General features: G+C 39.9%; 1 protein-coding gene and 1 long non-coding RNA gene across 4 annotated transcripts in view; one reads left to right on the forward strand and one right to left on the reverse strand.

Moving 5' to 3' along the window:
* Positions 1-20,902, reverse strand: part of SCAMP1 (secretory carrier membrane protein 1) — a 112,607-nt gene extending 91,705 nt beyond the window's left edge. For 2 of the 3 annotated variants that reach the window (XM_057740461.1, XM_057740470.1), the window contains exon 1: positions 20,548-20,902. In XM_057740461.1, the coding sequence (XP_057596444.1) occupies positions 20,548-20,604 (57 nt within the window). In that variant the 5' untranslated portion in view covers positions 20,605-20,902. Of the gene's footprint in view, positions 1-19,852; positions 20,006-20,547 lie in introns of all 3 variants that reach the window. The other variant, XM_057740478.1, reaches the window with a different exon arrangement.
* An 84-nt stretch (positions 20,903-20,986) lies between these two features.
* LOC130856397 (uncharacterized) lies at positions 20,987-24,984 on the forward strand. The gene is made up of 3 exons (XR_009054577.1): positions 20,987-21,130; positions 23,045-23,152; positions 23,808-24,984. It is a non-coding gene; the product is annotated as an uncharacterized LOC130856397 (long non-coding RNA).
* Positions 24,985-27,576: the final 2,592 nt, after the last annotated feature.

Consider the following 27,576-nt stretch of genomic DNA (forward strand, 5'->3'; position numbering starts at 1 on the left):
TACCTTGTTTTAGAGCTTTTCCTTTGGAACTATGAAAATGTTTTCCATAATTACAGAAGAAAATTAATTCAAAAAGAAAAAAGGGGAGATGCAAAATGTAGGGTCAAAAAGATTGATCCCGGGGCTTCCTAGGTGGCGCAGTGGTTAAGAATCCGCCTGCCAATGCAGAGGTCACGGGTTCGATCCCAGCTCCAGGAAGATCCCACATGCCGCGGAGCAACTAAGTCCGTGTGCCAAAAAAAAAAAAAAAAAAAAAAAAAAAAAGATTGATCCTGCTTAGCCAACATTCATGCCATCGATGTTATTTTCTCAATGCTAGTTAAGTACAATGAGTTCCAACTTTTATCCTACAAATATGTATATCCAATTAGCAAGTGTCCTAAAATTCAAATTCACATTAAATTCTTTCTTTAAATCCTACATAAGGTATAACTTAGTTCTAAGAGGTCCAGAATGAAATTATTCTTCCAATTTTCTACTTTTGAGTACAGTAATTAAAATGACTGTTTCCTTCTAGATTCTAGAAAAGTTTAATCCAGGCTTAAAGTTAACTGGCACTTTGCCAAAATCACTGTCTCCAGTGAACTGAGCTCAATTCTAGTTGGCCTGGAATGTTCCCTAATGTAGTATTAGGTGACCAAGTAACAGAGTATGCACAGGATATGCCAAGAATGATTTAGGAAGATAAAGAACTGATATCTCTGAATTATCACATAATTAAAATTTCAAATTAGTTTTAATAAATGTAAACAGTGTTGAGGACACTCTAGTCTCTAACCTGGGAGAAAAACAACAAAACTGATTTAAGTAATAATGAATGATCTTTCAATGCCTATTAAGCATTGAGCACTTATTTACATTATTTCCAATCCTTGCTGTGATCCTCCCTGATGGACAATATTGTTCCATTTTTCTTTTTTTTTTAATAAATTTATTTATTTATTTATTTGCTGCATTGGGTCTTCATTGCCGCACATGGGCTTTCTCTACTTGTAGTGAGCGGGCGCTACTCTTCATTGTGATGTGCGGGCATCTCATTGTGGTGGCTTCTCTTGCTGTGGAGCATGGGCTCTAAGGCACATGGGCTTCAGTAGTCATGGCACATGGGGTCAATCATTGTGGAGCACGGGCTTAGTTGCTCTGTGGCACGTGGGATCTTCCTGGGGCAGGGATCGAACCCGTGTCCCGTGCATGGGCAGGCGGATTCTTAACCACTGAGCCACCTAGGAAGTCCCTGTTCATTTTTCAGAAGCAGCAGCTATGGCCTTAAAAAAGAAACTTCCTCAAGGTTAATTAGCATATGTCTGAGGTAAAATATGAAGCCAGGACTTTCCAATGCCTCTATATACTCTTTCCATCAGATATACTAGAAATAGTTTACCACAATCATGACTTTGTCAAAAGCAGATGTTGGTTGGGCTGGTTGTTTACAGATTTCAAAACTTTAGCAGGAAAATATCTCCCTTCCTTTTCAACACAATCAAACTGAAATTATTTCAGCTGATAAGTTGGTTGCTTCTATGACAGTGATTCTCAAACACAGCAAGCACTGGAATCACCTGGAGGGCTTGTTAGTACCCAAGCTGCCGAGCCCCACACTGAACATACCTTGATGTCTAGGATGGTGGCTGAGAATTTACATTTCTACCAAGGAAAACATTCTCAGCTAGTCTTATTTTACTGACTTAGAGGAAGATACTAGGCTTCTGTATTTTACTAACTTTCAAGAAGCAAGACATTCTTTAGAGTTTAAATATCCTTTCTGGACCTGACTATCCACAAAGTTATGTCATCGAGTCAAGCTGGGGCTATTCTGCTAATCCTTTAGTAAGCAACTTAACGCCATGGTCAGGTTTCATTAAAAACCAAGATGGGGGGCTTCCTAGGTGGTGCAGTGGTTAAGAATCCGCCTGCCAATGCAGGGGACACGGGTTCGATCCCTGCTCCAGGAAGATCCCACCAAAAAAAAAAAAAAAAAAACCAAGATGCATTACAAAATTAAATGTTTTTTTCAAAGAAGAGAATAAGTAAATATTTTATGTCTAACATAATTAGCTTTTTTATATCTTTAATCCAAGTTTCTTTTCCAAACCCTCCAGGGTAGCGCACCTTCACTGTATTTCAGTTAATTTCCTCCGTCATGCTTTATGTTGGACTTTCTCAATCATTGCCACACATAACCTCACAGGGAGATTCCAACCTGGCAAGAAAGTACTTTCACCTTCAGCTAGACAGGAGGACATTAATTCAATAATAGTTTCTTCAATGAACACTTCTTGTGAATAATCAACCTCAGTCTCTTCTCTGTGTATATATCATCCTCAAGCTGAACAGCAGTCTGAAAACATAAAAGCCTGCTTGGATGATTGTTTTCAACCATACATGATGTAACCACTTACTATATCTGCTAACACTCAGTAGATTTGGGTTTCAAGACTAACACTCAAAACTTTGTCTGTCTTAGGTACTTGTTCTAAAGCAGAAAGAGGGCTAGTCTAGGAATTAGAAACTCTGGATTCACTGCAAATGAACAGCCTCTGCAACCTTAATCAAGTCACCTAAACCCTCAGTAGTCTCCTATGTAAATTAGGAGAAATATGATAGATGAACGCTCTGGTCAGCTGCAGCTCTGAAACGTTATGCTGCAGGCTATGCTATAGGCTATACGTCTTTACTGAAAGCTGACTGTCTATACTCCACCCTCCCCAGCCCACTAAATGAAAATCTGTAAACACTGAGCAAGGCACTTCATATTTCAATGTGACTCAGTTTTTTCATCAGTAAAACGTATCACATAGCTCATGAGCGACTACATGTAAAATGTTTAATACAGTTTCTGCACATGCAGAACACTCGAGTGATAGTAAGGCTGTTCTCTTTACTACCAACAGCGGAACAGGATCAAACAAAAAAGCTGTCCGTTTCTGATTCACTGAGGTATCAAGAAAGTATAGAGCACTTTATATAATGAAGAGGCCAAAAAACACTCACAGCGACCTTCTGAGGAAAGCAATCAGGAGTTCTCCACCCAGCCTTTGTGTCATGGGACCCCAACAGCTTCGCTACATGGGAAAGGATGAAGAACTGGCCTCTGTGCCGATGGCGGCCATTTTTAGAACTGAACATGAGGGAGACTGGCAGACCCCAACAGAAACAACTCTACTGGATAATAACTAAGCAATCCAATTAGAGCCTATTTGTTGAGCCACTTGCATATGAGACATACTGTAATTCAGTAGCAGCAACAGGAGCAGACACGAGTCACGGTATAAAGACAGACAAATAGAAGCCAAGTCATAAGAAGGTGACCAGAAAAGGGGACAGTAGGTTCAGCCCCTAGGAGGAACGGCATTCACTAGAGTTGCCAGTGAGTCACCAAAGCAAAAACATGGCCAACAGAGTTACTGCTCTTCTAGTTGATGAGGAATGACTGGTGTTCGAGGGGTTTTCACATATTCCTACAGATCCTCGGGAAGAAGGGAAAGGGAGGAGGAAGGGTCAGAGGGGCAGAAGAGGGCGAAAGGCTGGCAGAGATCAGCCCCCTGACCTTCCCCTGAATCGGTGAAACTCAATTGTTATATGTTTTATAACTATTGGTTTCATGTGAAAATGGTTTCCACTGCTTGGCAGGAGGGAGGTAGAGGGCAGGGGCTGTGAACTGAGGAAACACCCTGTTAGCTCTCAGAAACTGTTTCATCACAACTGCAGAGACCGACCATGTTGGACTTCCTCCCCTCCCCAAGAATCCAAACAAAAAACCTGTATCACCTGAGGTAACCTGAGCACATCGCCATGCCTTAAAACCACAACAGGTAGAACCAATGTTCTTTGCCATTTTATATTCCAATTAAAACTTCATGTAAAAACAGTTTACTGCCATTAACTATATTTAAATAAAATCTTCTGGTTGAGAAAGATTTTAATAAGTATGAATATTTACTGATGCCTAGTATACATACTGATCGCAAGCATACTTACTGATCCAAAATTGCTGCTAAATCACTTTTTTTAATTGAAGTACAGTTGATTTACAATGTTGCGTCAATTTCCGTACAGCAAAATGATCCAGTTACACATATATATACATTCTTTTTTTTATATTCTTTTCCATTATGGTGTATCGTAGGATACTGAATATAGTTCCCTGTGCTAGACAGTAGGACCTTGTTGTTTATCCATTTCGTATATAATAGCTTACATCTGCTAACCCCAACCTCCCACGCCATCCTGCTCCTCCCTCTTCGGCAACCTCAAGTCTGTTCTCTATCACTTTTTAATTTAACTCTAATTTCACCTTCTCTCTCCCTTCCAATTTAAAAGAGAGGGAGGAGAGTACAACTCTAGTCTTTAATTTATCCTTTATTTTTCTTAGTGATAGATATTCCCCACAGTTCTAAAGTTTAAGCCAACTTGACAAAACCTATTTAAACAAACAAAAACCTCTCTTTCTATACAAGTTTCATCTCTTCCCATCTTTTCTCAGGATTACCCTATCAGTTATCCTTTTCTCTCATACGTTCATCCGCTTCCTCTCAACAGGATGCCTCACATCTACATTTCAAGTCTCAATCATCTTCAAAATGCACACAAGCAAAGAAAAACAAAAACATTCCTTCAATCACGCTCAAGCTACTAGCAGCCCCCTTCCTTCTGTCCACTGCTCCACCCGCCCCCCACACTCCCTCCCACAGCTGCCAGTATTTCTCACATGTAAACTGCAACAGCCTTCCTACTGTTCCCCCTCCCATCTTCTGACCCCTTCCCCAATCCATTCTTCACAGTGAACCAGGATGAGCTTCTCGAATACAAACTTGCTCATGTCACACCTACAGGTTTGGTGAATGTGGAAAGAACAAGTGTATATTTACCTTGGTTTAGGCTCTCAATAATAGAAGAGCATATTTTAGGCCTACGCAAATTTACAAATCTTTGGGAATGGACAATGGGTAACTGGTGAAATCATTTATGCAACAGAGATTGCAAAGATGGCTAAATTCTCACCATCCACATCAGTGACTGCTAAGGAATGAAGACAAACTTTAAACCAGTGATAACCACTGACATTCTTTTATCACACACAGCTGAAGTCCACTACTGTTGTAATATTATATTTTATTCACCTAGACCTGTGCTATATAATGCAGTGGCCACTAGCTGCACATAGCTCTTGAAATGTATCTTGTCCAAATTGAAATGTGCTGAAAGTATAAAACACACCATGTTTCTGATTTCAAAGCACAAAACAATGCAAAATATCAATAACTGTTATGTTGATTATGTGCTGAAAGATTTTGTATTGACAGGGTTAAACAAAATATATTCTCAAAATTAATTTCACCTGATTTTTTTCCATACGGCTACTACAAAATTTTATATCATATGTGGCACAAATATTTCCATTGGACAGTGCTGATGCAGTCACTATAATTTACTCAAGAATGGCTGATAATTTCACTTTCATCCATTTGGGCAAATTCAATTATGTTACAAAAAGGAAAACAACAAACTCAGACTTACAGCTAAATTTCCTTGAAGTTTTTCAAAATTACAAGAGACCTGACCAGAAGTTTCCCAAGCCAACGTTTTTATACAACACAGTAGCAGACTTCCACCATGCTCTTTCACTTTCCTCACACTTTTCTAACGAGATACCAGAAGACAATAACTCGAATATTTTTAAACATTTAGAGGAAAATGAATATTTACAATTCTATCAAGGAAACCTATGGGAAATTGAAGACGGCTAAAGGAGAGACAGAATTCATCTAGTTTACCACAATACTAGACTCTTTATCTCATGTAATCCTCAGAACACCACTATGACTTACATTCTATATCCTTTCTTTCACTGCTGAGAATACCAGCTCAGAGATGTTTAAGTAATTTGCCCAAAGTCATATAGCTAACAAGTGACCTGGTCAAGATTCAATTTCGAATCTGGCTCCAAAGACTAACTTTTCAGAAGAAAATCTGATAACGAATACAAATTTATGTTTCAAACAATATTTCCTCAAAAGAAAAAGTCTGAATTACACATTGCCTTGCTCCACAAAACTTAATTAAAATACTCTTCAATAGCTCTGCTTAATCCGGTCAATATTACACACGAGACTAGGCAACTTGATTAAACAAGAAAAGTCCCAAGCCAGGGGCTATGAGAGGTGCTACCTTCAGAGAGTTAAATTTTTTTCCTAGGCCACTTCTCAGAGCTACTGTAATCATAGGAATTTAAAAGACACAGAATTTCAAGGCGGGAGGGGGCACTACTATGAGAAGCCATTAAAGATCTCAGCAAGACTCTAAAACAACATTTAGCAAAACTTTTAAAACTCTTAAGGCTTGCTTTATAATCACTAGGAACTATTCAATAAATCATGATTTTGAAAAATTAATATTCATTTTCACTACAAGTCACGACAGTCTTACTCAAATCTGAAAGAGACTCAAACTAATTTTTATGGACCCAAATCACTCCTCAGTAAATTAGAAACAATTGAAAAAAACACACCCAAGCAGATTTACCTCATAAGTGCAACTTAAAAGTTAATAAAATCATACCTTAAATTGCATTTTCTGTCCATGTTAACAACAGCATTAAGTACCCAAAAAAAAAAAATTTTTTTTCCTCATCTAGCCCCTCTACATTCTAAAGGAAGAATTCTTCGTAGACAAAACAAACAGTTTCTGAACATAATATAATTTGGTGAAAATTTCACCCAGATAATTAATGATCTATGTAAGGGATTTAAGTAATATAGAAAGCAAGAAACTCTAGTTTCTTAGCCTATAGTCCAATGAAATTAAGAGTTTTGTGCTCTTTGTTCTATTTTATATCGCCAACAGCATTTGAGCAGTTGCTATGAGAAATCTTCTCACATTATCCTTATTAAAGCCATTCATGGAATAGTTTTAGTCCAAGTTCTATAATTCCTGACTAAAGTTGGAATTATTAACCTGTGTCTGAATTTTCCCATCTATAAAATGAGCAAGGCAAACTATAACGCACATAAGCCTTCCGCCTCAGACTGTGCCTTTAGGGGATCTAAAACTACAATACTGACCAACTCTTTTCCCTTCAAAGCACTTAACTGCGCATTACATCTCCCAACTCAAGTGTGGATCCTTGATTTCAGGGACTTCTGTTCTTCACCTTTGTATTCCTAGTGACTACCACAGTGTCTGACTCACTTTCAGTGCTCCATACATTTTTGGCTAAATAATCTACTCTTGTTCCATCTTCAATGATAACAATCTCTTTAAGACAACTGAATTTTAAACTCTTTAATCTCTAATACAGTCACAGCAATTACACAAAAACTTTAAATAACTATAAAGACCTTATTAGGGACTTCTCTGGTGGCACAGTGGTTAAGAATCCGCCTGCCAATGCAGAGGACAGGGGTTCAATCCCTGGGCCAGGAAGATCCCACATACCATGGAGCAACTAAGCCCGTGCGCCACAGCTACTGAGCCTGTGCTCTAGAGCCTGCGAGCCACAGCTACTGAGCCTGCATGCCACAGCTACTGAGCCCATGTGCCACAACTACTGAAGCCCACTCGCCTATAGCCCGTGCTATGCAACGAGAAGCCACCACACTGAGAAGCCTGTGCACTGCAATGAAGAGTAGCCCCCACTCGCCACAACTAGAGAAAGCCCATGCATAGCAATAAAGACCCAACACAACCAAAAATAAATAAATTTATTTTTTAAAAAAGACCTTATCAAACTGGCAAATGCTACAGTTTAAATATAATGGTTGATAAAGGCTGAAAATATGCTTGGCTTGTCTTTCAAATTATATCATTGGATCCACTCAGTCACATTAACCATCTAACCAAAACAACAGAAAACAGCCCACTGACAAAAGAATTAGACAGTCTATTGGCAAATGCTATGAGATATCACGAAAGTAAAGGGGTCCTATGAGTCCAAACTGCATATTTATTATGTGGCACCATATGTGAGCTACATGAACTACATGAAAGCCCACCAAAAATAGACAGTATATCTAAAGATAGAGCAGCTGCAAGAAATCTAAACAAATGATTTCTTAAGCCAATCAACGGGGTAAAAAACTGAACATTTAGATAGTATCAAAATGTCTTACATCTATAATAAACACTTAAGATTTAAAAAGTTAGGTAACTTTAAATAGACAACTGATACCTTTGACCACATAGAAATGTTAACTCAAAATCAATCAAAGCCCTAAATATATGAACTAAAATTTTAAAACTCTTAGAAGAAAACACAAGAGTAAATCTTCATGACCTTGGGTTAGACAATGGCTTCTTAGATATAACACCAAAAGCACAAGCAACAAAAGAAAAATAATAGATAACTAGACTTCATCAAAATTTAAAACTTTCCGGCTATAAAGTACACCATCAAGAAAGTAAAAAGAGAGAGTAGCATAGACAGATACACTACCAAATGTAAAATAGCTAGCTAGTGGGAAGTTGCTGTATAACAAAGGGAGATCAACTCGATGATAGGCGATGCCTTAGAGGGCCAGGACAGGGAGGGTGGGAGGGAGTCGTGGGAGGGAGGGGTTAGGGGGATATACATATAAATACAGCTGATTCACTTTGGTGTACCTCAAAAACTGCTACAGGAGTATAAAGCAATTATATTCCAATAAAGAGCTTAAAAAAAAAAAAGACAACCTACAAAACTGGAGAAAATTTTCACATATCATATATTTGAAAAGTAACTTGTACCCAGAATATATTAAAAAAACTTTACCTCAGTAATAAAAAGACAACAATTTTAAAATGGGCAAAGGATCTGAATAGACATTTCTGTGAAGAAAATATACAAGTGGCCACTAAGCACATGAAAAAATACTCAACATCACTAGCTATCAAGAAAATGCAGACGAAAACCATGAGATACTACCACTTCACACTACTAGAATGGCTTTAATCAAAAAGAAAGTATTGGTAAGGATGTCAAAAAACTAGACTCCTCATACTCTGCTGGTGGGAATATAAAATGGTACAGCCATTTTGGAAAATAGTTTGGCAGTTACCAAATGACCTAGCAATTCCATTCCTAGGTATATATCCATATGTCCACATAAAAACTTGTACAAATATGCACAGCAGCATGATTCCTAACAGCCAAATGTTGGAAACAACCCAAATTTATATCAACTGACGAATGCACAAACAAAATGTAGTATATCCATGCAATGGAATTATAATTTGACAATAAAAAGAAATGAAGTCCTGATACATGCCACAACATGGATGAACTTTAAATGCATGATGCTATATGAAAGCTGCCAGTCATAAAAGACTACATATTGTACAATTTCATTTACATGAAATGTGCAGAAAGTATGCTTAGTGTTAGAGAAGCTGGGAGGGAAATGGGGAATGGCTGCTAAAATGGGGAATGGTATGGGGTTTCTTTTCAGCGTGAAGAAATGTTCTAAAATTGATAGTAGTGATGACTGCACAGCTGTGAATATACTAATAATCACTTAACTGTACCCTTTAAATTGGTGAACTGTATGGTATATGAATTATATCTCAAAGTTGTATTTTAAAAAGATAATCAGATGTAACATTTCTTGGAAGAAATGTTGCGAACCAGCTATAAATCCGTATGTCTTCAAAATCTAAATACCAAATCACTCACTGCCCTCATTAAATAGAGAAACACTCACTAGGAAAGAAGTAAAAAGGCATAGGGTAGGGGGAGTGGCAATCAGAGACACCAGAGCTTGATTACTTACAAACTGGATACTTTATTTTAGCATCCTATTATACAGAATCATGAAAACTTCTTCTGCAGTTTGAGAAACTGGGTAGCTAAAAGAGCTAGGTGCCCCAATAATAAGGAACAAAAGTCTACTCACATAAAAAGGTTGGGAACTTCCTTGGTGGTCCAGCAGTTAAGACACCGAGCACCCAGTGCAGGGGGCCCGGGTTCGATTCCCGGTCAGGGAACTAGATGCCGCATGACGCAACTAAGAGCACGCATGCCACAACTGAAAATAAAAAAGATCCCACATGCCGCAACTAAAGACCTGGCGCAGCCAAATAAATAAATATTTTTAAAAAAAAACAAAAAGGTTGATCACAAAGAACAGGAAAATATTTGGTCACGTGTCTGCTCAAATGACCACTAATGAACGAGCCACTGAACTGATATCCTAAGGATGGGAGGACATCCCTTATTTTCAATAAACTCTCCAGAGATTTTTTCACCAAAAAGTTTGTTTTATAATACATTGTGGTTCTCCACCAAGATTAATGAGTCTTCTGTCATTCATATTAAATACCAAAACAGCAAAACAATTACCACTAAATGTGGCAAGCAAAGAACAAATTTTTAAAGGTCTTTGTATCTTGGTCATATTATAGGCAGTCAGCTTTTAAATGTAGTTCTTCAACCTCAGATTAAATATATGTTTTACAGAACATTTTCTTATGAAATGAATTCTGGCTAAATAACCTACTCTTATTAACTTAGTGGTTAAGCTTTTCAGACCAGTACTTAAAATCATATCACCAAATCTAAATCTACAATATACCCATGGGGAGAAAATGTTCAGAGGTCCAATTGTGACACCAGGCATTCATCTCCTGCTAGCTTCCCATGACGTCAAAGAATAACCATGATCACAACTTTAAAAACTATTACACTCAAATATAATAAAAAGAACACTAGATGTGCTTTTCAAAAATCATCATTAAACAACCGAGCGCATAACTTTCCAACATTTAAACAAAGTTTACATCACAAGGTGATTTGTCATAAAAATATAATAAGCTCTCCTTATTATTACCCTCAGTTCAAGTTGTGATATATAATAGTTTCTAAAATCCCCACGCTTTGTAAGACAACCAGTAATTTCTGTTTTGTTTTTGTTGCTATTTCTGTTAATACCAAAAGTTTAAAAGTTAGTAAAAATTAGAGTCTGCCTTAGAAAACATAGGCAATTTAGGGATAAAATAAAGGAGAAGAATAAATAATCACATGTTGCAACCAAAGATAATCTTGTACCATTATTTATTTCCTTTATCTGTTATTTTAAGAGCTTCCCATCTTTGTCTTAATTCAAAAGCTAAACTTTTGGAGCTATAAGAAATGTTAAAAAAAAAAAAAAAAACGCAACAAATAAATACTGAAGGCAGAAAAATTAAGCAATTTGCCTAAGGTCACCTAGCTAGGAGGTGGACAAGCAAATCTAGGCTGCCTGGCTCCAAAACCACCCTTTTACCTACTCCCCAGGGACCACCTCTGTAAACTTCATTAACTCCTTCCTCTAAGCCCCCAGCACCAGGCTAAGAACACAGAAATGTTTGTCTGCAATATATATAGCTCACAGAACATTTTCTTATGAACTCAACTCTAAATGGTGGTTAAGTTCCCCTGAGATTCAAATACAAACATTTCCATAAATTTTTTTAATCAGGTAGAAAAAGCATGTAACACTTCTTTGAAGCTTGGGGAATACATTAATTTACATTTTTTTAATATGCCACTTACTTGTAAGCAATTCACTGAAATTTATGACCATTTGAGATGCCAAAAAACAGACATGCTAGGCCATAAATAAAACCACAAGACTGGCTAAATCAACCTAAAACAAGCATCAGCAGCTTCAGAAAGATTGCTAAATGGCAGTAAAATTGCACTAGTACACAAGCCCCTGTGGTGACTCACCCATATTCTTGATGCTTTTTTCCTATCACCTACCACCTTCTACATACATTCCACATCACTATATGAGAATTCTAACCACCACTGGAGGACTCCCACAGATAAAATGACTGCCAGTAGCATATACACAACTCTGCCTTTGCTTATTTCTCTTGAACAAAGTGGAAACATCCAGTATTTGTTGTGTATATATTGTTTCTATGATATGCATTGTTTTGGCTGTGTTTGATAATTTAAAATATTTAATAGCTACTAAATCATTTTCATTCAAATGTCTGATTTATTTTTCTTCTATTAACAATCAAGTTAAAATTATCAATGTGTGGGACTTCTTAGGTGGCTCAGTGGTTAAGAATATGCCTGCCAATGCAGCAGACACGGGTTCGAGCCCTGCTCTGGGAAGATACCATATGCCACGGAGGAACTAAGCCCGTGTGCCACAACTGCTGAGCCTGTGCTCTAGAGCCCATGAGCCACAACTACTGAGCCTGTGTGCTGCAACTATTGAAGCCCACGCACCTAGAGCCCGTGCTCGGCAACAAGAAAAGCTACCACAATGAGGAGCCCGCACACCACAATGAAGAGTAGCCCCCGCTCTCAGCAACTAGAGTAAGCCCATGTGCAGCAACAAAGACCCAACACAGCCAATAAGTTAATTTATTAAAAAAAAATTTATCAAGTGTACCTATTACAAATCCTTTCTTCCTAGTTTGATCATCAACCCTTGAAATGCAGAATACTTTATAATGTACACTTATTTCTTGCTTTACTCTTCTAAGAGGGTCCAACAGTTTTGCTGACATGCAAAAAAAAAAATTCAGTAATTCACCTATACTCAGTAAAATAAGTGGAAGTGTTTATTTTAAAGAAAAGGAAAAGTATCCAGTTGGTAATATTGATGTATTCATAATTACATTCTAAAAACAAGTGTAAAACATTATTACACTGTTGTTTTTTCTAAAGTTTTGAAACAAGCAGAGATTAGAAGTAGTTGCAACACTAGCTCTGGCAATTTGGGAAGCTGGGCAAACTAATATATACTCTAGCAACTTCAGCAGGTTTTTAAAAGGGAACCATTCTGCATGAAATATGAAGGGCTTTTTTAACTAAAATATTTCATTTCTTTTGCAAGAACATAGATTAAGAATAGAGATTTTTCAACAAGGGTGCCAAGATCATTCAAAGGGGAAAAAACAGTCTGTTCAACATATCGTGTTGGAACAGCTGGACATCCACATTTAAAAGAATGAAGTTCAACCTTAGTTCACACCCTATACAAAAATTAACTCAAAATGAATCATAAAGCTAAACATAAGAGCTAAAACTATAAAGCTCTTACAAGAAAACACAGGGATAAATGTTCATTACCTCAGGTTTGGCAAAGGAGTCTGAAATCAATGTCAAAACACAAGTCGCTAAATATAGGTAATTTGGACTTAATCAGAATTTAGAACTTTGTGCTTCAAAGGACATTAAAAAGAAAATTAAAATAATCGACAAAATGGGAGAAAATATTTTTAAATCATATATATGGAAAAAGGACTTATATCCAGAATACAAAAAAAAAAAATTCTTACAACTCAATAATAAAAAGACAAATAACCCAATTTTAAAATGGGCAAAGGATCTGAACTGACACTTCTCCAAAGATGACATACAAATGGTCAATAAGCACACATAAAAATGTGTTCAACATTATACAGTCATGGGGGAATGCAAATAAAAACCAAAATGAGATACTTCACACTCACTAGAATGGCTAGAATTATTAACAGGTAACAAGTGCTGACTAGGATGTAAATAAAGAGGAACCTGCATACATCGCTGGCGGGAATATAAAATGGTGCAGCCACTCTGGAAAACCAAAAACTGCCTGGCAGTTCCTCAAATGACTCAACATAGTTACCAGAAGACCCAGAGATTCTACTCCTAGGCATATACCCAAGAGAAATTAAAACAAGTGTTCAAACACAATGTTGTACACGGATGTTTATAGCAGCATTAATCATAATAGCCAAAAGGTAGAAACAACCCAAACGTTCAACTGATGGACTAGCATTACTTTCAATAATTCTTACAAGCACCCAATGCCAAATGCCAGGGAGAAGGAAATTAAATGGATTGCTCTCCGCATACATGTTTACAAGGACTTCTTGTGGCATTTCTTAGACAGGGTAGGGGATTTGGTACAAAGTCAAAACCAACCAACCTCCACATTGTCTTTTATGTCCCATACCTATTAAAAGTTGGGCAATTTCCTTCCTGTGATTTAAAAACATCTCATAGTGTTTGGATTTTCATTACCACCAAAAACTAAGTATAACTTTAACAATGTCATGTAAACCTGTGTTCCATCATTTATATCTGTATTCAGTCTAAATATAGGTTTGATTCTATCATGATTTTGGCAAGATGTTACTTTGCATTTACCTTTAGGCCACTCTGGTTGAAAGAAACAGACTGCACACAGAAAGAAGGATGACAGGTTTCACAGAGGCTAGAATCTTCAAAACATGGCAATACCTCTTGCAGTTCAAAAGCAACTTTAATAAGTGACTGGAATTCAAAAAAATTACCTCAGAAGCCCTGGTCAGACAATTCCTACTCCAGAGTTTCATGATTTGCATAATAGATAATTTGGCTCTTTCCTCATGTCTTTCCATGGTTATTCCCATTACAACTACCTGACTTTTCCTCTGTGCTCTCAGTTCACATTCCTGAGAAAGCTCAGTTAACTATCACTGTTCTCATTGGGGCAAAATTTTGGACCACAATTTTGGACCATGCAATATTATCTGCTCCTGACCAGCTCAAAGACTGGCTTCTGCTGGGCAAGGTATCTTTGATAAGATCAGTCAGCTAAGGCCAGCATGGCAAGCATCACACAATAAAGGACATGATCGCCTATGTGTAAGCAATCACTTCAGGCTGCTTTCTCAGTAGATGCTGAGGCTCACAGCATAGCATCCTAGAACATAAACCCTCTTCTCTGAGATGATCAGACTCAATTCTAATATCCAGTAGAGCTATCACATGAGAGAATTTATGTATTCACAAAAGGGTCCATAAGGATACAAAAATATAACAATTAGAGAGTTTTAAAGTAGAGAAAAAACTTGAGACCCCAAAGTCTCTGCCTCAGCATGTGTGATAGGTCATTCAAATTCTGCTTGAATTCCTTCAAGTGCTGGGGAACTCCATACCAAAAAGGCACTGTCAGGCTATTCCTTTTTTTTTTTTTTTTTTATCTTTATGTTAAGACAAAATCTGTTCTCACATAAACTCTGCCAACTGGCCTTTTCTTTCTGAAGCAAGAACAAATTTATTCACTTAACCAACTAAGAACCCTTCAAGTATGTGTATATCTCAAACTTTCCTTTAGCCTTCTGTAGACTAAACCCATTGAGTAAACTTATTCTTCCTAGGACGTGATTCCAGACCCATGGTCATTCTGACTCCTTCTTGGGCACAACCTATCTTGCTAAAACCACTCTTTAAATATGCACTTGGAACTGAAGACAATACTCACTGGATGGACAACAACAGAATATTGTAGATTCATTTTTAAGAACTGGTCACTAACTTCATTAATCCAATATATATTTTTCAGGAACTACATACACTGTGATTCATATTAGGGAAATAGCCAATACGTTTCTTGGATCTGCATTCCACTACTAAATATTAACTGCACTCCAAAAAACCTTTTTCTTGGGGGGGGGGGGGGGGGGCAGGGCAGGGAAGATCAGCAAAAGCACAGTTTATATTCACAATTTTCACAATCACCATCATTTCTGTTACAATTATTGTTAAAGCCAAGGACCAACATAAAATGTGTTCAAACACTAGCTGTGTCATTTAGCATTTGTGAGAGGTACCCCACCCACACCAGCAGCCTCCCATTGTACCTGCCTGAGAGCTTTCACGGGCCTTAGGAGACACTCACTTTAGACAGAAGGTTTTCACGTAAGGGGGGTTGATCCACAGCCCTCTGACACTCTACCCGAAATAAAGAAGACGGTCTCCGAAAGACTGTGTTTTAAGGGATAGTTTGAACCCGGATAAGATTAACAAATTGTTAAGAGAGCTGTACCAGCCTGGACTAAAAGAAACAGAGCTATTTCAAACTTAAACGTTTTCAGGACTCCCAATTTTCAATGGAAAGGAAGCAGACTGAAAATACTACTCAGTTACAAACTGGGGTAATCTGCAGAAAAGAAGGACTTCTCAGAAGGTAGAGCCAAAAGCAGAAGAAAATAAAAGATTAGAAAAAGGCTTCCAAGGTAGTAGAACTGGGCCCTAGTCAAAGAACACTCATTGCCTCAAAAGCAGGGGGACCCTGACTAATGAGCCTGGCTGGATTTCAGACTCACTCTACGTACCAGCAACTGCTTCGTGACTCCCACTCCTCCTCCATTTGATGGGAGTTCTAGTGAGGTTATCCTCTACCTGTCTCACCATTTTATGCTGGGTTTATCTTTTCAGTTCCTAGGTGTGTATCAAGAGGGACACAGTTCCTTTCATCAAGAAGTGAAGTCGAATCTTCCCACTCCTTTTTGAATCTGGGATGGTTTTGTGGCTTGTCTTGACTAAAAGAATGTAGCAGAAGTGAACTGACTCAGGAAGCCTTGTGGCTTTCACTCCTGTCCTCCTGGAACACTGCTGCCACCATGTAAAATGCCCAGGCTATTGCTCGGAGGGGAATACGTTCTCCACACGAAAGAGAACCAATTGCTGCCCCCACTGACAGCCCCAGGTAACGGCCAGGTACTTGAGTGAGGACATCAAACAATCCCACCCTGGTCAAGCGGCTAGATGATGGAATCCACATGAGTGACTCTAGACAATAACATTTAAAAACAAACTGCCCAGCTAAATCTAGCTCAAATAACAAAACACTGAGCAAATATTTGTTGTTCTAAGCCACTACATTTTGGGGTTATAGTCAATCATCCCCTGGTATAAGCAGGAGATTTGTTCCATGAGTCCCCTTGGATACCAAACTCCACAGATGCTCAAGTCCCTTATATAAACTGGTGTAATGCAGTCTGCCTCCATATCCGTGGATTTTGCATGTATTTGTTACACAGCAATAGATAACTGAGACAAAGGTAAATAAAACAGTGATGCATCTTAACTTGATGAAATGTAATCAGCAGCTCAATGGATGCTTTTTTTAAAATACTGCCCTGAGGAAAAGAAATTGGGAACTCACGCAGTTGACATGAACATAAAATACCATAGACGATAAATTACTACCACTATGTTCCAGATGAATGCTGAAAGATCAAGAAAAAATCCTCAAAATCCTTTCCTGGAGCTATCCAATCTCCAGTCTTAAAATTTTAAATGGCTAAGGGAAGAGTGGCATCCACTTACTGTATCTGAAAACAAAATGGGTAACATCCTTGAATTATGGGTCTCTTTTTAAGACAAGGTTTTCGATTTTCAACTTCAACTAAACTCTTAAGATACCACTGATATTACTACAACTAAAAAGGTAACATAAATAAGAACACTGAATTGTAGGCTATTTTAAATAGATTATTTCAATAGAGTAGAATTAATTTTTGAGGCCAAAATAAAATGGACAGTTGCTTAATTTTAATATAGAGTTCTTTTATTAGGGAGGAAGCATGTGTAGTGACAAAGTACTAGAATTCAGACAACCCGGGTCTACTCTAGTAGGGTGACCTAGGGCAAACCACTTAATTAGTTTTGGCCTTGATTCCTCAACTATGACCCACCAAACAGCTACTACTAGCACTCTAGAAGATTCAAAGGGAATATGAAGTTCACTAAATAAGCTAAGGATAATATGGTTAACTATAATTAAACACAGTTTCTTAAATTACTATTAATACTACTTATTATCTAATTAAAGCCACCATGCATTGAGCACTTAAAACACACTAAATGTATGTTCACGTAATTCTATTAACAATCCTATGGAGAAGGTACTATTATTCTGTTCTATATAACAGTAAACTAAGGTGTAGAGAGGCTAAGTAACTTTCCAAGGTTTCACAGCTGGTCAGTGACAAAGCCAGGATTAAATGCAGTTTGGGGTTTTGTTTTTTTTTTTAACTCTCAAGCCAAAACTTTTAAATACTACATGAGAGACTCAAATCCAAGCTTCAAACTCAAAACAAGAATTTTGGTGTCAGAAATGCAAACAGGGAGCATATACAGTGCTATCAGCAATAGACAGGAATCAAGTGATCTAAATTCTAATGCCAATTCTGCACTACCTACACCTGGATGTAAGACAGTGAGCAAGTCAGCAATGGAAATCAAATAGTTTGCATTCAAGAAGAAATTAGGGGCCTTCCCTGGTGGCGCAGTGGTTAAGAATCTTCCTGACAATGCAGGAGACACGGGCTTGATCCCTGGGCCGGGAAGATCCCACATGCCCCAGAGCAATGAAGCCCATGCGCCACAACCAGAGCCGGTGCTCTAGAGCCCATGCGCCACAACTACTGAAGCCTGGGAGCCTAGAGCCCACGCTCTGCAACACGGGAAGCCACCACAATGAGAAGCCCGAGCACCGCAACTAAGAGTAGCCCCTGGTTGCCGCAACTAGAGAAAGCCTGCATGCAGCAGTGAAGCCCCAACATAGCCAATAAATTAATTAATTAAAAAGAAGAAATTAGGCTGGTCACCAAATGTGAGATATATATTTTGAAAATATGAACTTTATTTTTGAATACTGAAATATTTCAAATATTGAAAATAAGAACAGACTTGAAAAGAAAGATGATAAGGTAACACAAAGATGAATCTGGGAACTCCTTATATTTAAGTAAAGAAGACCAGAAATGCTATTTCAAAAATTACGTTTACATAGAAGGAAACCAAGAGTAGAAAGAATATGCTATAAATGTAAAGCTTTACTTTGAGAAGAGGAAGGACAACTGAACTTAAGGAAAAGATAAAAGGTCAGATATGCAATGCTCTGACAGTCACCAAAAATAGGGAAAGATCATAAACAGAAACATGTGTACAACCAACTCTTCTTTAGGCCTAAATTATCCATCCTTTGAAGCATTTTATGAATCTGAATAATCATTGTCCTCTGAATGCATCTACTTATAAAGAGCAAAAAAAGTTTATAATTTTATGCCACAATGACTTACTATAAAGCTGCTTTGGGGTTTAGAATTACTACAGCAACCTTATGTATGGCAGAAGAGGAAAGTGTCATGGCAACATTACATGTCACAAAAAAGCAGTCTGGGCTAAGAAGACAACAATGCCTTGCCCTAACAAGAGAACCAGCTACATAAAACAAGCCAGGAAATAGAATGACAGAATAGAAAAGAGCCAAACTGTAAGATGCCGAATAAACAGCATCAATGAATTATCAATCAGAAAGAGCTAACAGGTTCTTAGTGTTATACCTCAAACTATTCTAAAATAACACCCATTTGACAAGGTACGAGATGTCTCTTTCGAATGTCTATAATTGAAGAATAATCAGGTTTTTCACAACATGGAATGATGGAATACTAAATGCTAAACTTCTGGGGGGGTTAAAAATTCTACTCAAAGTACAACCATATCATCTTTAAAAACTGATAGTTTCAGGCCAGGTGTGTTGAATTTTCTGACGTGATGTTAGAGGCAAAGGAATAGCTGACTGAGTCTATCCCACATTTCTACAGTGAGTCAAGCTGTCAATAATAACCCGAATCATTTAATTAAGGCAATCCTCCATGAAATTACCAGGCGAACAATCAGAAGAGGGATGTTCTTCCTCTTCCAGAATTCTTAATAAGAGATAAAACCAGGAGTAAAAAGATGTAAACTCAACAAGCCAGAAGTGATCCTTGCATGACCACAAATTAAAGTTACTACTGTACATGTCCAGGGGAAATAAAACAACCAACTTCAAGCAATAGTTGGAGACAAATTACAAATAGTTACAAACAACTGCAGTCATTAAGAAACCTGGAGTGGTACTTTTCGAAAGATATTTATTTAGACGTTGCATTAATTTAGGCGCAGATAATGAACACGTTAGCCGTCTTCCTTTCCCGGTTTCTATGCCAAGCCCTTCTGGGATGGATAAGGTAGACTCCAAGGAGGAAAGAAGCTCCTGTGGGAAATGGTATCCTCACACAGCCCAGAGAACAGCTGACACACCAGGAGCTTGGAAAATATCCCGTCGTTTACCTTACTGAGAGCAGTTAGGAAGGAAGATGAGCGTCCACGTGCACTATTGTTTTCCAGGTGTGTTTATTTATATTTAACTTATGCTTTGATATCAGTAGCCTCAACCTCAGGCAAATGGGGGGGGAGGAGGGATGGCAGCGCCGCTGGTGGTATCTGGGCGGAACACAAGTTTAAAAAATAAAAACAGAAACCTTTTTTTTTTTTTTTTTTTTTAATTGCAGCGTGCTCAGTGCCCTCACCTCTCCTCCACATCTCTCCCATCACCCCACGCAGCTCCTCGCCACCCGCCGCCTCGGGTCCCCATGACAACCCCTCCAGAGGGTGAGCCCCCCTCCACCGCGTCCCGGCCCCGGGCCCCGGCCAGCCACACTTGCCTGACAGGTGACAACTCCACCTGTTCTGGGCTCTCACTCTCCCCGCTCCCGAGAGGCGCGCCGGGAACCCCCCACTCCCGGGCCAGGGCACGACCCTCTCCACTCGGGGACATGGGGAGGGCCGGCCGGATGGGGAGCTTAGTAGGTTCCGCTCCGACCCCCACACGAGTGACGCGGGGGCCGGAGCGCGACCCCCCAAAGGGGGGGAGTCTAAGGGGATGAGGGGGCCGAGGGGCGGGCGCGCTGGGCGCGAAGGAACTTGTCGGTTTCAACAAACAACGACGCGTCACGATGGCGGGAGATGCTGGGGACGACGCTCACCTTGAAAGGGTTGTTGAGATCCGGGTCGGCAAACGGGTTACTGTCAAAATCCGACATCTCGCGCTCAGCGTCACCCACCCGACCCAGGCGCAGAGAGAGAGACCAGGCGAGGCCGCCGCCCCCCTGCGCGCTCACGTCGCCGCCGCCGCCGCCGCCGCCGCCGAGCAGATCCGGGTGCAGCTCGCGAGGCCGCCCCGCCGGCCGTGCCACTGAGCATGCCCGGTGCGACGGGCTCCCGGCCGCCGGCGCCGCTCCTCGTTCGCGTCCCGTTCCTGCCGGCCGGGATCCAGCGTTCCGGGCTTTGGCTACCACCCAGTAGGAACTAGGGGGCGGAGGAAGCCGGGCACAGAGAGCGGAGGACGGCGGGGTTCTGGGCTCAGCGCCTGGCTGAGATGCCGCAGTTGGCTGAGCGGAGCTTCTGGCTGCGCTCAGTTGTGTTGTGAATTTAAAACCGGGCCACAGACCACTTCCCCCCGCGGGGGAGGCAGCGTGGGACGTAGGCTGCGCACCTGGGGAAGGAGCGGCTGCCTAACGCGGCGTGGGGGCGTGGGGAACTGGAGAAGCTCCGCACCTGTCTCCAGAGGTGACGCCCCATGGGGCCCCGTCCTCGCGAATGAATTTCGCACACCCCTGACCCCACCTGGGAATCCCAGCCTCCCGTCTTCCGGTTTCTCCGACTCTAGGTTGCTGCTAAATCACGGAGACCAGCCTTGGTACCAGCGATCCGGACTGGCTTTGGGAAAGACAGATTCGGTGCCAGGGTCCGGCCCGTGCTACCCTCCGCCAGAATCTGCAAAATGGCTACTTCTCCGGAAATGATCGCGGGGTGGCACAGGTCCAAAGATCGAGGTCCTCAAGTTAATGTTAGTGGGTGACAAAAAGATGCCGTTTTTGTTTGCATTCAAGAACTCGGGCGCAAAATATACACCTCTGCTTTTTTCCTATTTACTACCCAACACCAGAAATTACCAAAAAATAAGTGTGTATGAAATTTATTGGTACCATTCGTTGTCCCAGCCCTGAACTTAATGAGAGGGCATCTCTTTCCCCTCCTCTCACCTTCCTTTTGCTCTAACACCAAAACACTTGGCAGATAAAGCTACAAAAGGCCAGAATTATTTTCACTTTGGTAGCTGCCTAAGAATTGGAAGAAACTGGAGCTAGTCTTCTTGGTCTTCTTGCACTATTCAAAGTCACCTGGAAATAGTTTCTCCCAACTATGAAAACACATTTGCTGTAATCTCTCTTTGGCGGGATCCAGACTGCTTCTAGGCAGCCGACTAGGACTGTCAACTGACAAGTGATAACAGACAGCAATCATCATGGCGGAGCTGCAAGATTGTGAACGTGAAAAAGAGCAAACAATCTATTGTGCTTGCCCTCCTATCCTGAGCAGCTGCCAGGAGTCTAGTTTGTAGCTGAGTGCTCAAAACATGTGTGGGGTTCAAATCCCAGTTTTCATGCTACTTGTGCTACCGCTTCACCTCTCTGAGTTTGTAAAGGGTTATTTAAGAATTAAATGAAATAAGAGAGAAAAAAGTGTCCCGTATGTATTTAGTGCCTACCAAGTACTGTTTAATGCTTGAAAATGCCAAGGGGGCCCAGTCCATTGTTTCTATGTGTTTTTCCTCATTGTTCCTGAGCTGGACCTTGCCCAGCTGATTGACTTCTCTCACCACTTTGGCCCTCACTCCCTCCACCTGTCCTCCAAATGACTCGAATAATCAGCAGCTATTTATTATGCATCTACTATGTTCCAAGACAATGAAGAACAGCTGAGCCTGCATTGCAGGATGGAAATTTCCAACTATGCTGTGTTTACAGCAAATGATATTAGCAGTTAACGCAAAGATTTACAGATTTCATTGTTACAGAATCACCTGGAATATTTGTTAATGATGCAGACACCCACCTCTCCATATCTCCTATCCCTGAGATTTGGCTTTATAGTAGGGGCCATGGATCTGCATTTTTTATTCTATTTTTAAATGTCTTTATATATGAATATATTCTTTTACGTAAATGCATAAGTGGGTTCTTAGCATACACTCCAGTGTTTTCCTCTTTTTAAAAGTTTTTGTTTTGTTTTGTTTTCCTTCCTGTCTTCCCCTACATTAACAACCTGGTATGTTCCTTTCAATATTCTTATAACACTGTATATCTACAAGCATATAACGTAACGCACGTAATCATATACAAACATATCATACGTATTTATGCAGACGTGCTTGTACATAGTCATACAGAATCTTCGTATTGTCTTGAAAAAAGAGATCATTTTTCTTTTTTTGCAACTTGTTTTTCTCGCTTAGTGGCAGAGTTTCTCAGCTGGGCATTGGCAAAGAGACAGTCTAAGGTTTCTTACCCCAGTACACATGTAAATATTATCACTTTTTATGTGTACCATGACTATAAAGGTGAAATGTGTTGGAAAGCATAGCTTAATGGAAATCCCTCCAAATCAACAACGATGTGTCTAATTTATTCTTTTTAACAGTTACAAAATCAGCCTAGTTAGAGGACCCCAAGTGATTCTGATAGAGGTGATGCAATGACCATGCTTCAAGGACACCCATGTAAGGATATTCAGACATATGGTCCACAGGTGAGTTTATTAGCACTTTTCATGGAATTTAGAATCACAGGACATGAGAACTGAAAGAACCTTTAGCCCCTCTCATGACTAAAGAAGAAACTGAGTTTGAACAGGTTAAGCCATTTGCCTCAGTTACAAAGGAAGTGAATGGAAGAACTAGGAACAGAACTCAAGTCTCTCAACTCACATATCAGACATTAAATTGATAGATTTGGTTGGTAGTATTTCACATAGGAAGAAGAAATGCTGTGGGCAAGGTAGAGAGAAAGCATACAGGATGCTTCATTTGTTGGAGTAGTTCATTTTCTAGGAGCTGCCTCCCAAATTTGATAGAGCAAAGAATGAAGAGTCAAAACTAGTTGCTAGATCTAAAACTAGTTGCTAGCTGAGTGACCTCGATCACATCAGTTCACCTCTCTGACCTGAGTTTCCACACTAATCAGTCAACAGGTATTTACTGAGCACCTACAAAGGGGTGAACATTGTCTTAAATGTTGGGGATAAAGCAGTGAACAAGCTGTAAAGGGTGGGTCTGTTCCCAAGAAACTTCTTAGAAGGCTCAGAATATGGGCTAAATGATATCTCAGGTCCTAACAGCTCTAACATTCTGTTAATCTGTGCCAGGCACCCACCCCTCCCTAACACTGTTTCTTTTTTTCCTTAGGGTTCGCCTCACCCCATCATCATTGTGCTTCTCCCTCAGCCTGACAAATTTAATTTGTGAATCCTTTGGGCAAGGGCTGTAATGTGAATTTCATGTTTTCTGTACTGGCTAGCATACAACTGGTGAGTGTTGAGAAAATGTCAAGTTAGAAGTTCATATTTCTTACCTCAAAAGTTTCACTGGACTCCAGGTTCATGAATGGGTTAAAACTGAAATCCGTCATCTCTTGCAGTGGACTCAGATTCCAGCCATGCTGCTGTGACTGCTGCTTCTGATACCCACCACACACTAACAGGGCCATATGTCACCCTCTGTTCTGCCGCTGGCTACACCATCAAAGGAGCTGCAGGCATTCTGTGGTAGGCCTAACACTGGTCCCTCAAAGATGTTGACGCTCTAGTCTTTGGCACCTGTGAATATGTCACCTTACATTGCAAAAGGGACGTTACAAATACAATTAAGGTTAAGGACTTTGAGATGGGCAGATTATCCTGGATTGTCCAGGTAGGCCCCATGGAATCACATGAGTCCTTAAAAGCGGAAGGGGAAGGCAGAAGCGTTGCTGGCTCTGAATATGGAGGAAGGAGTTCATAAGCCATGGCGTGTGAGTGACCTTTAGAAGCTGGGGACAGCCCTCAGCTGACAGCCAACGAGGAGATGGAGGCATCAGTCCTAAAACCATGAGGATAAATTCTGCCAACAACCTAAATGAGCAAGGAAACAATGCTTCCTGAGAGTGTCCAGAAAGGAACCCAGCCCCGTTGACACCTTGATTATAGCCTCATAAGACCCATGGATATATTCACATCGCCACCCGTTATCCAGCCCGCTGCCTTGCAAGCTTACCACCTAAGCTAAACCCAGCCCAACCAGCTCTCTCTTATCACCTTTTCCCATGTGATTATATGCTGTTCAAGAGGCTGAATGGTCTGAGTATCCTTCAGATAAGTATTTCATAGTGGCGTTCTTTTATGATTCATTGGATAAAAGTACTGTGTAGTACAGGAACACAATACACTTACCAAAAATAAATGTATGGTTTGAGTCTCAGTTTATCTATGACTATACACGCACATACAGTCCATGCTACCAAGAATGTCCTTCTCCCGCTCAGTTCTCACTTGTCAAAGTCCAATCAATCCTTCACGGCCAATTTCAAATAACATGCCTTGAATAAATCCTTACTGGCTATCCCTAATCCAGATTTGTCTCTCCTTTCCCATAGTATCTAAACAATTCTGTATCTTTGTTATAGAACTCACAATGTACCATCTCCTATGGGTATAAAGTTGTTGTGTACATGCCCGGAACATATGGTAGCTCTCAATATTTGGAGTGAATGAATGTATCTGTCTCTCTCCATGACGTGAGCTTCTGAAGGCAGGGAGAAATTTCATTTTTACATTATTTACAGAGCCTAGCACAGCATCTTGTTCAAAGAAGGTACTCAAGTGCCGAGACAAGCTCGGCGACTCGAGGTGAGTGACAGGTGCCGCAAGCTTGAAGAAAACACAGACACAGACTGAAGAGAAAGATGGGACCGGGGGACTCAAGACCTCTAGGATCAAGAGCCTTGCTGATTCATCCCATGTTGCTTTTATTTGTTTCCTGGCAACACTTCTCAGGTTAATCCCATAAACAATCAAAGGCCTCACATGACTGGGGTAATGATCTTTGTTTGCCTCCTGGGTCGGATGTGAGCAGGTGTGGATCCGAGCAGGGTGCGGATTTGAGCTGGGCGTGGAGAGCAAAACAGCCCTGGGGGCAGGAGACCTCTCTCAGATATTAGGGGTCTGTGCCCCACCCCTGTTGGCCCCTCTACGACTGTGCCTGTCTTAGGTTGTTCCTCCCCTGAGGAATCTTACCCGTCTTTGGCTAACCAGCCATCCTCCAGGGCCAAACAGGGTGATAGGAGGAAGGGTCTGTGCCCTACCCCTGTTGGCCCCTCTACGGCTATGCCTGTCTTAGGTTGTTCCTCCCCTGCGGAATCTTACCCGTCTCTGGCTAACCAGCCATCCTTCAGGGCCAAACAGGGTGATATGAGGTACAAGTGAGAAAGGGGCTGCACCCCCAGAGAGGGCCAATCCTCTGCCTATGCCCCCATAGTCTCCACGCCCCGCACCCTCAGCTCCTCCACTGCTCAAGCAGGACATTCTGAATCCCATTGCTCGGCCCACATACTTTAACATTTTCAAGGTTTCAGAAAGACTCCTGAATGTCTTCCCACACTCAAGAGATAATTGTGTTTGCTGTTAAAACGTCTTAGGTTGTAAAAGAGATTGCCACTTAACGTCTTTGGTCAGAATAAGTCCAAATATAAAATTAAGAGTAAGCATTTAGTAGTCAATACAAACAGAATTGTGCAGCTACTGTGATAAAATCTTCTGGTCTGAAAATCTGAATTTTAAACGATGACTTCATAGAAAGACCATGGAAGCATTTCAAATGGTGTGGGCCAATGAGATGCAAGAACGAACTGTGAAGCTTATTTTATTGCCTAGAATATTCTGCATAAGAACATTATGGTGAAATTATCCTCATTTTGCAAAACAGAAAGACATTATTGCATATACATATACATATGCATTATACAACACACAACGTGTATATGTATACCTAAATGTTGAGGAGGCATTTACCAATAACCATATTTAAAATACTATTTTTAAAAAGCAAAATAGTTACAGTGAAATATATAAATTATATAGTAAATTATATGGTATATAATGTATACTATAATATATAGAGTAAATTATATAATAGTAAAATATATAAATATAGCCATTTATAGTTATATAAATCAATAGTAACATGTAGTAATATATATAGTAACATATAAATGGAGTGAAATAGTAAAAGAAGTATTATAGTCCTGTGACTTTTTTTTGGACATACAATTTGTTCTTGTGTGAACAGACAGAAAGAAGACTACTGTTTGTTTTTTTATCTAGGTACATTTTCAGAAAACTGATTTTGTTTTTTTTTCATGAACCATGAAGTATGAATAATCATACTTGATATAACCTAATGTCTATGCAATTGCACAAAAGTCTTCAAAGTAAGGAAAGTTTATAATTCTTAGATTGCAAAATTATGCACAGATTTTCAGGGGGACTCTTAGAAGAAATCATCAGAGCAATCTAACCCATTTTCTCCCATCCAAGTACTAAGCAGGCCCAACCCTGCTTAGCTTCCGAGATCAGATAAAATCTGGCATGTTTAGGGTGGTATGGCCATAGACTAACCCATTTTCTGATCTCTTGAAAGAAATACCCCAGATCTGATTATTAGGCCTTAAAGGAAAGAAAGGTTGCTTTCAGGTCCTCCCTTTACTTTAATGTTGGGAATTTTAAGAAAGAAATCAGATTTATTTAAAATGGCTATTCTCTTCCTTACCTCATGAGAAGAGAGCATAGAGACAGCTAACATTTCTTGAATGCCTGGCATACGTCAGGCACTGAGTTGCTGGAGCCTCAACAGACATCTTCTCATATGCGACATAACTTTGGGAGGTAAGTGTTATTATCTCCATTTTATAAATGAGAAAACGGAAACTCAGAGAAGTGAGTGAATCTGAAAGTTATATTTTTAACTGTGTGCTTTTTATCTGGTTACATAAATAATATGTAAAAGATTCAGATAGTTCAGAATAGAATATAAAGTCCCCTTCACCATTACCTCCCACGCCCAGCTCCAGGGCCTCCCTTCCAGTAAGCATCATTAACAAACAGGCAGCTTCCTTCCAGTCCCCTTTCAACGCCTTTACACT

This window comes from Hippopotamus amphibius, chromosome 1 (genome assembly GCF_030028045.1).
Source record: "Hippopotamus amphibius kiboko isolate mHipAmp2 chromosome 1, mHipAmp2.hap2, whole genome shotgun sequence".
In the NCBI taxonomy this organism is placed as follows: Eukaryota; Metazoa; Chordata; class Mammalia; order Artiodactyla; family Hippopotamidae; genus Hippopotamus; species Hippopotamus amphibius.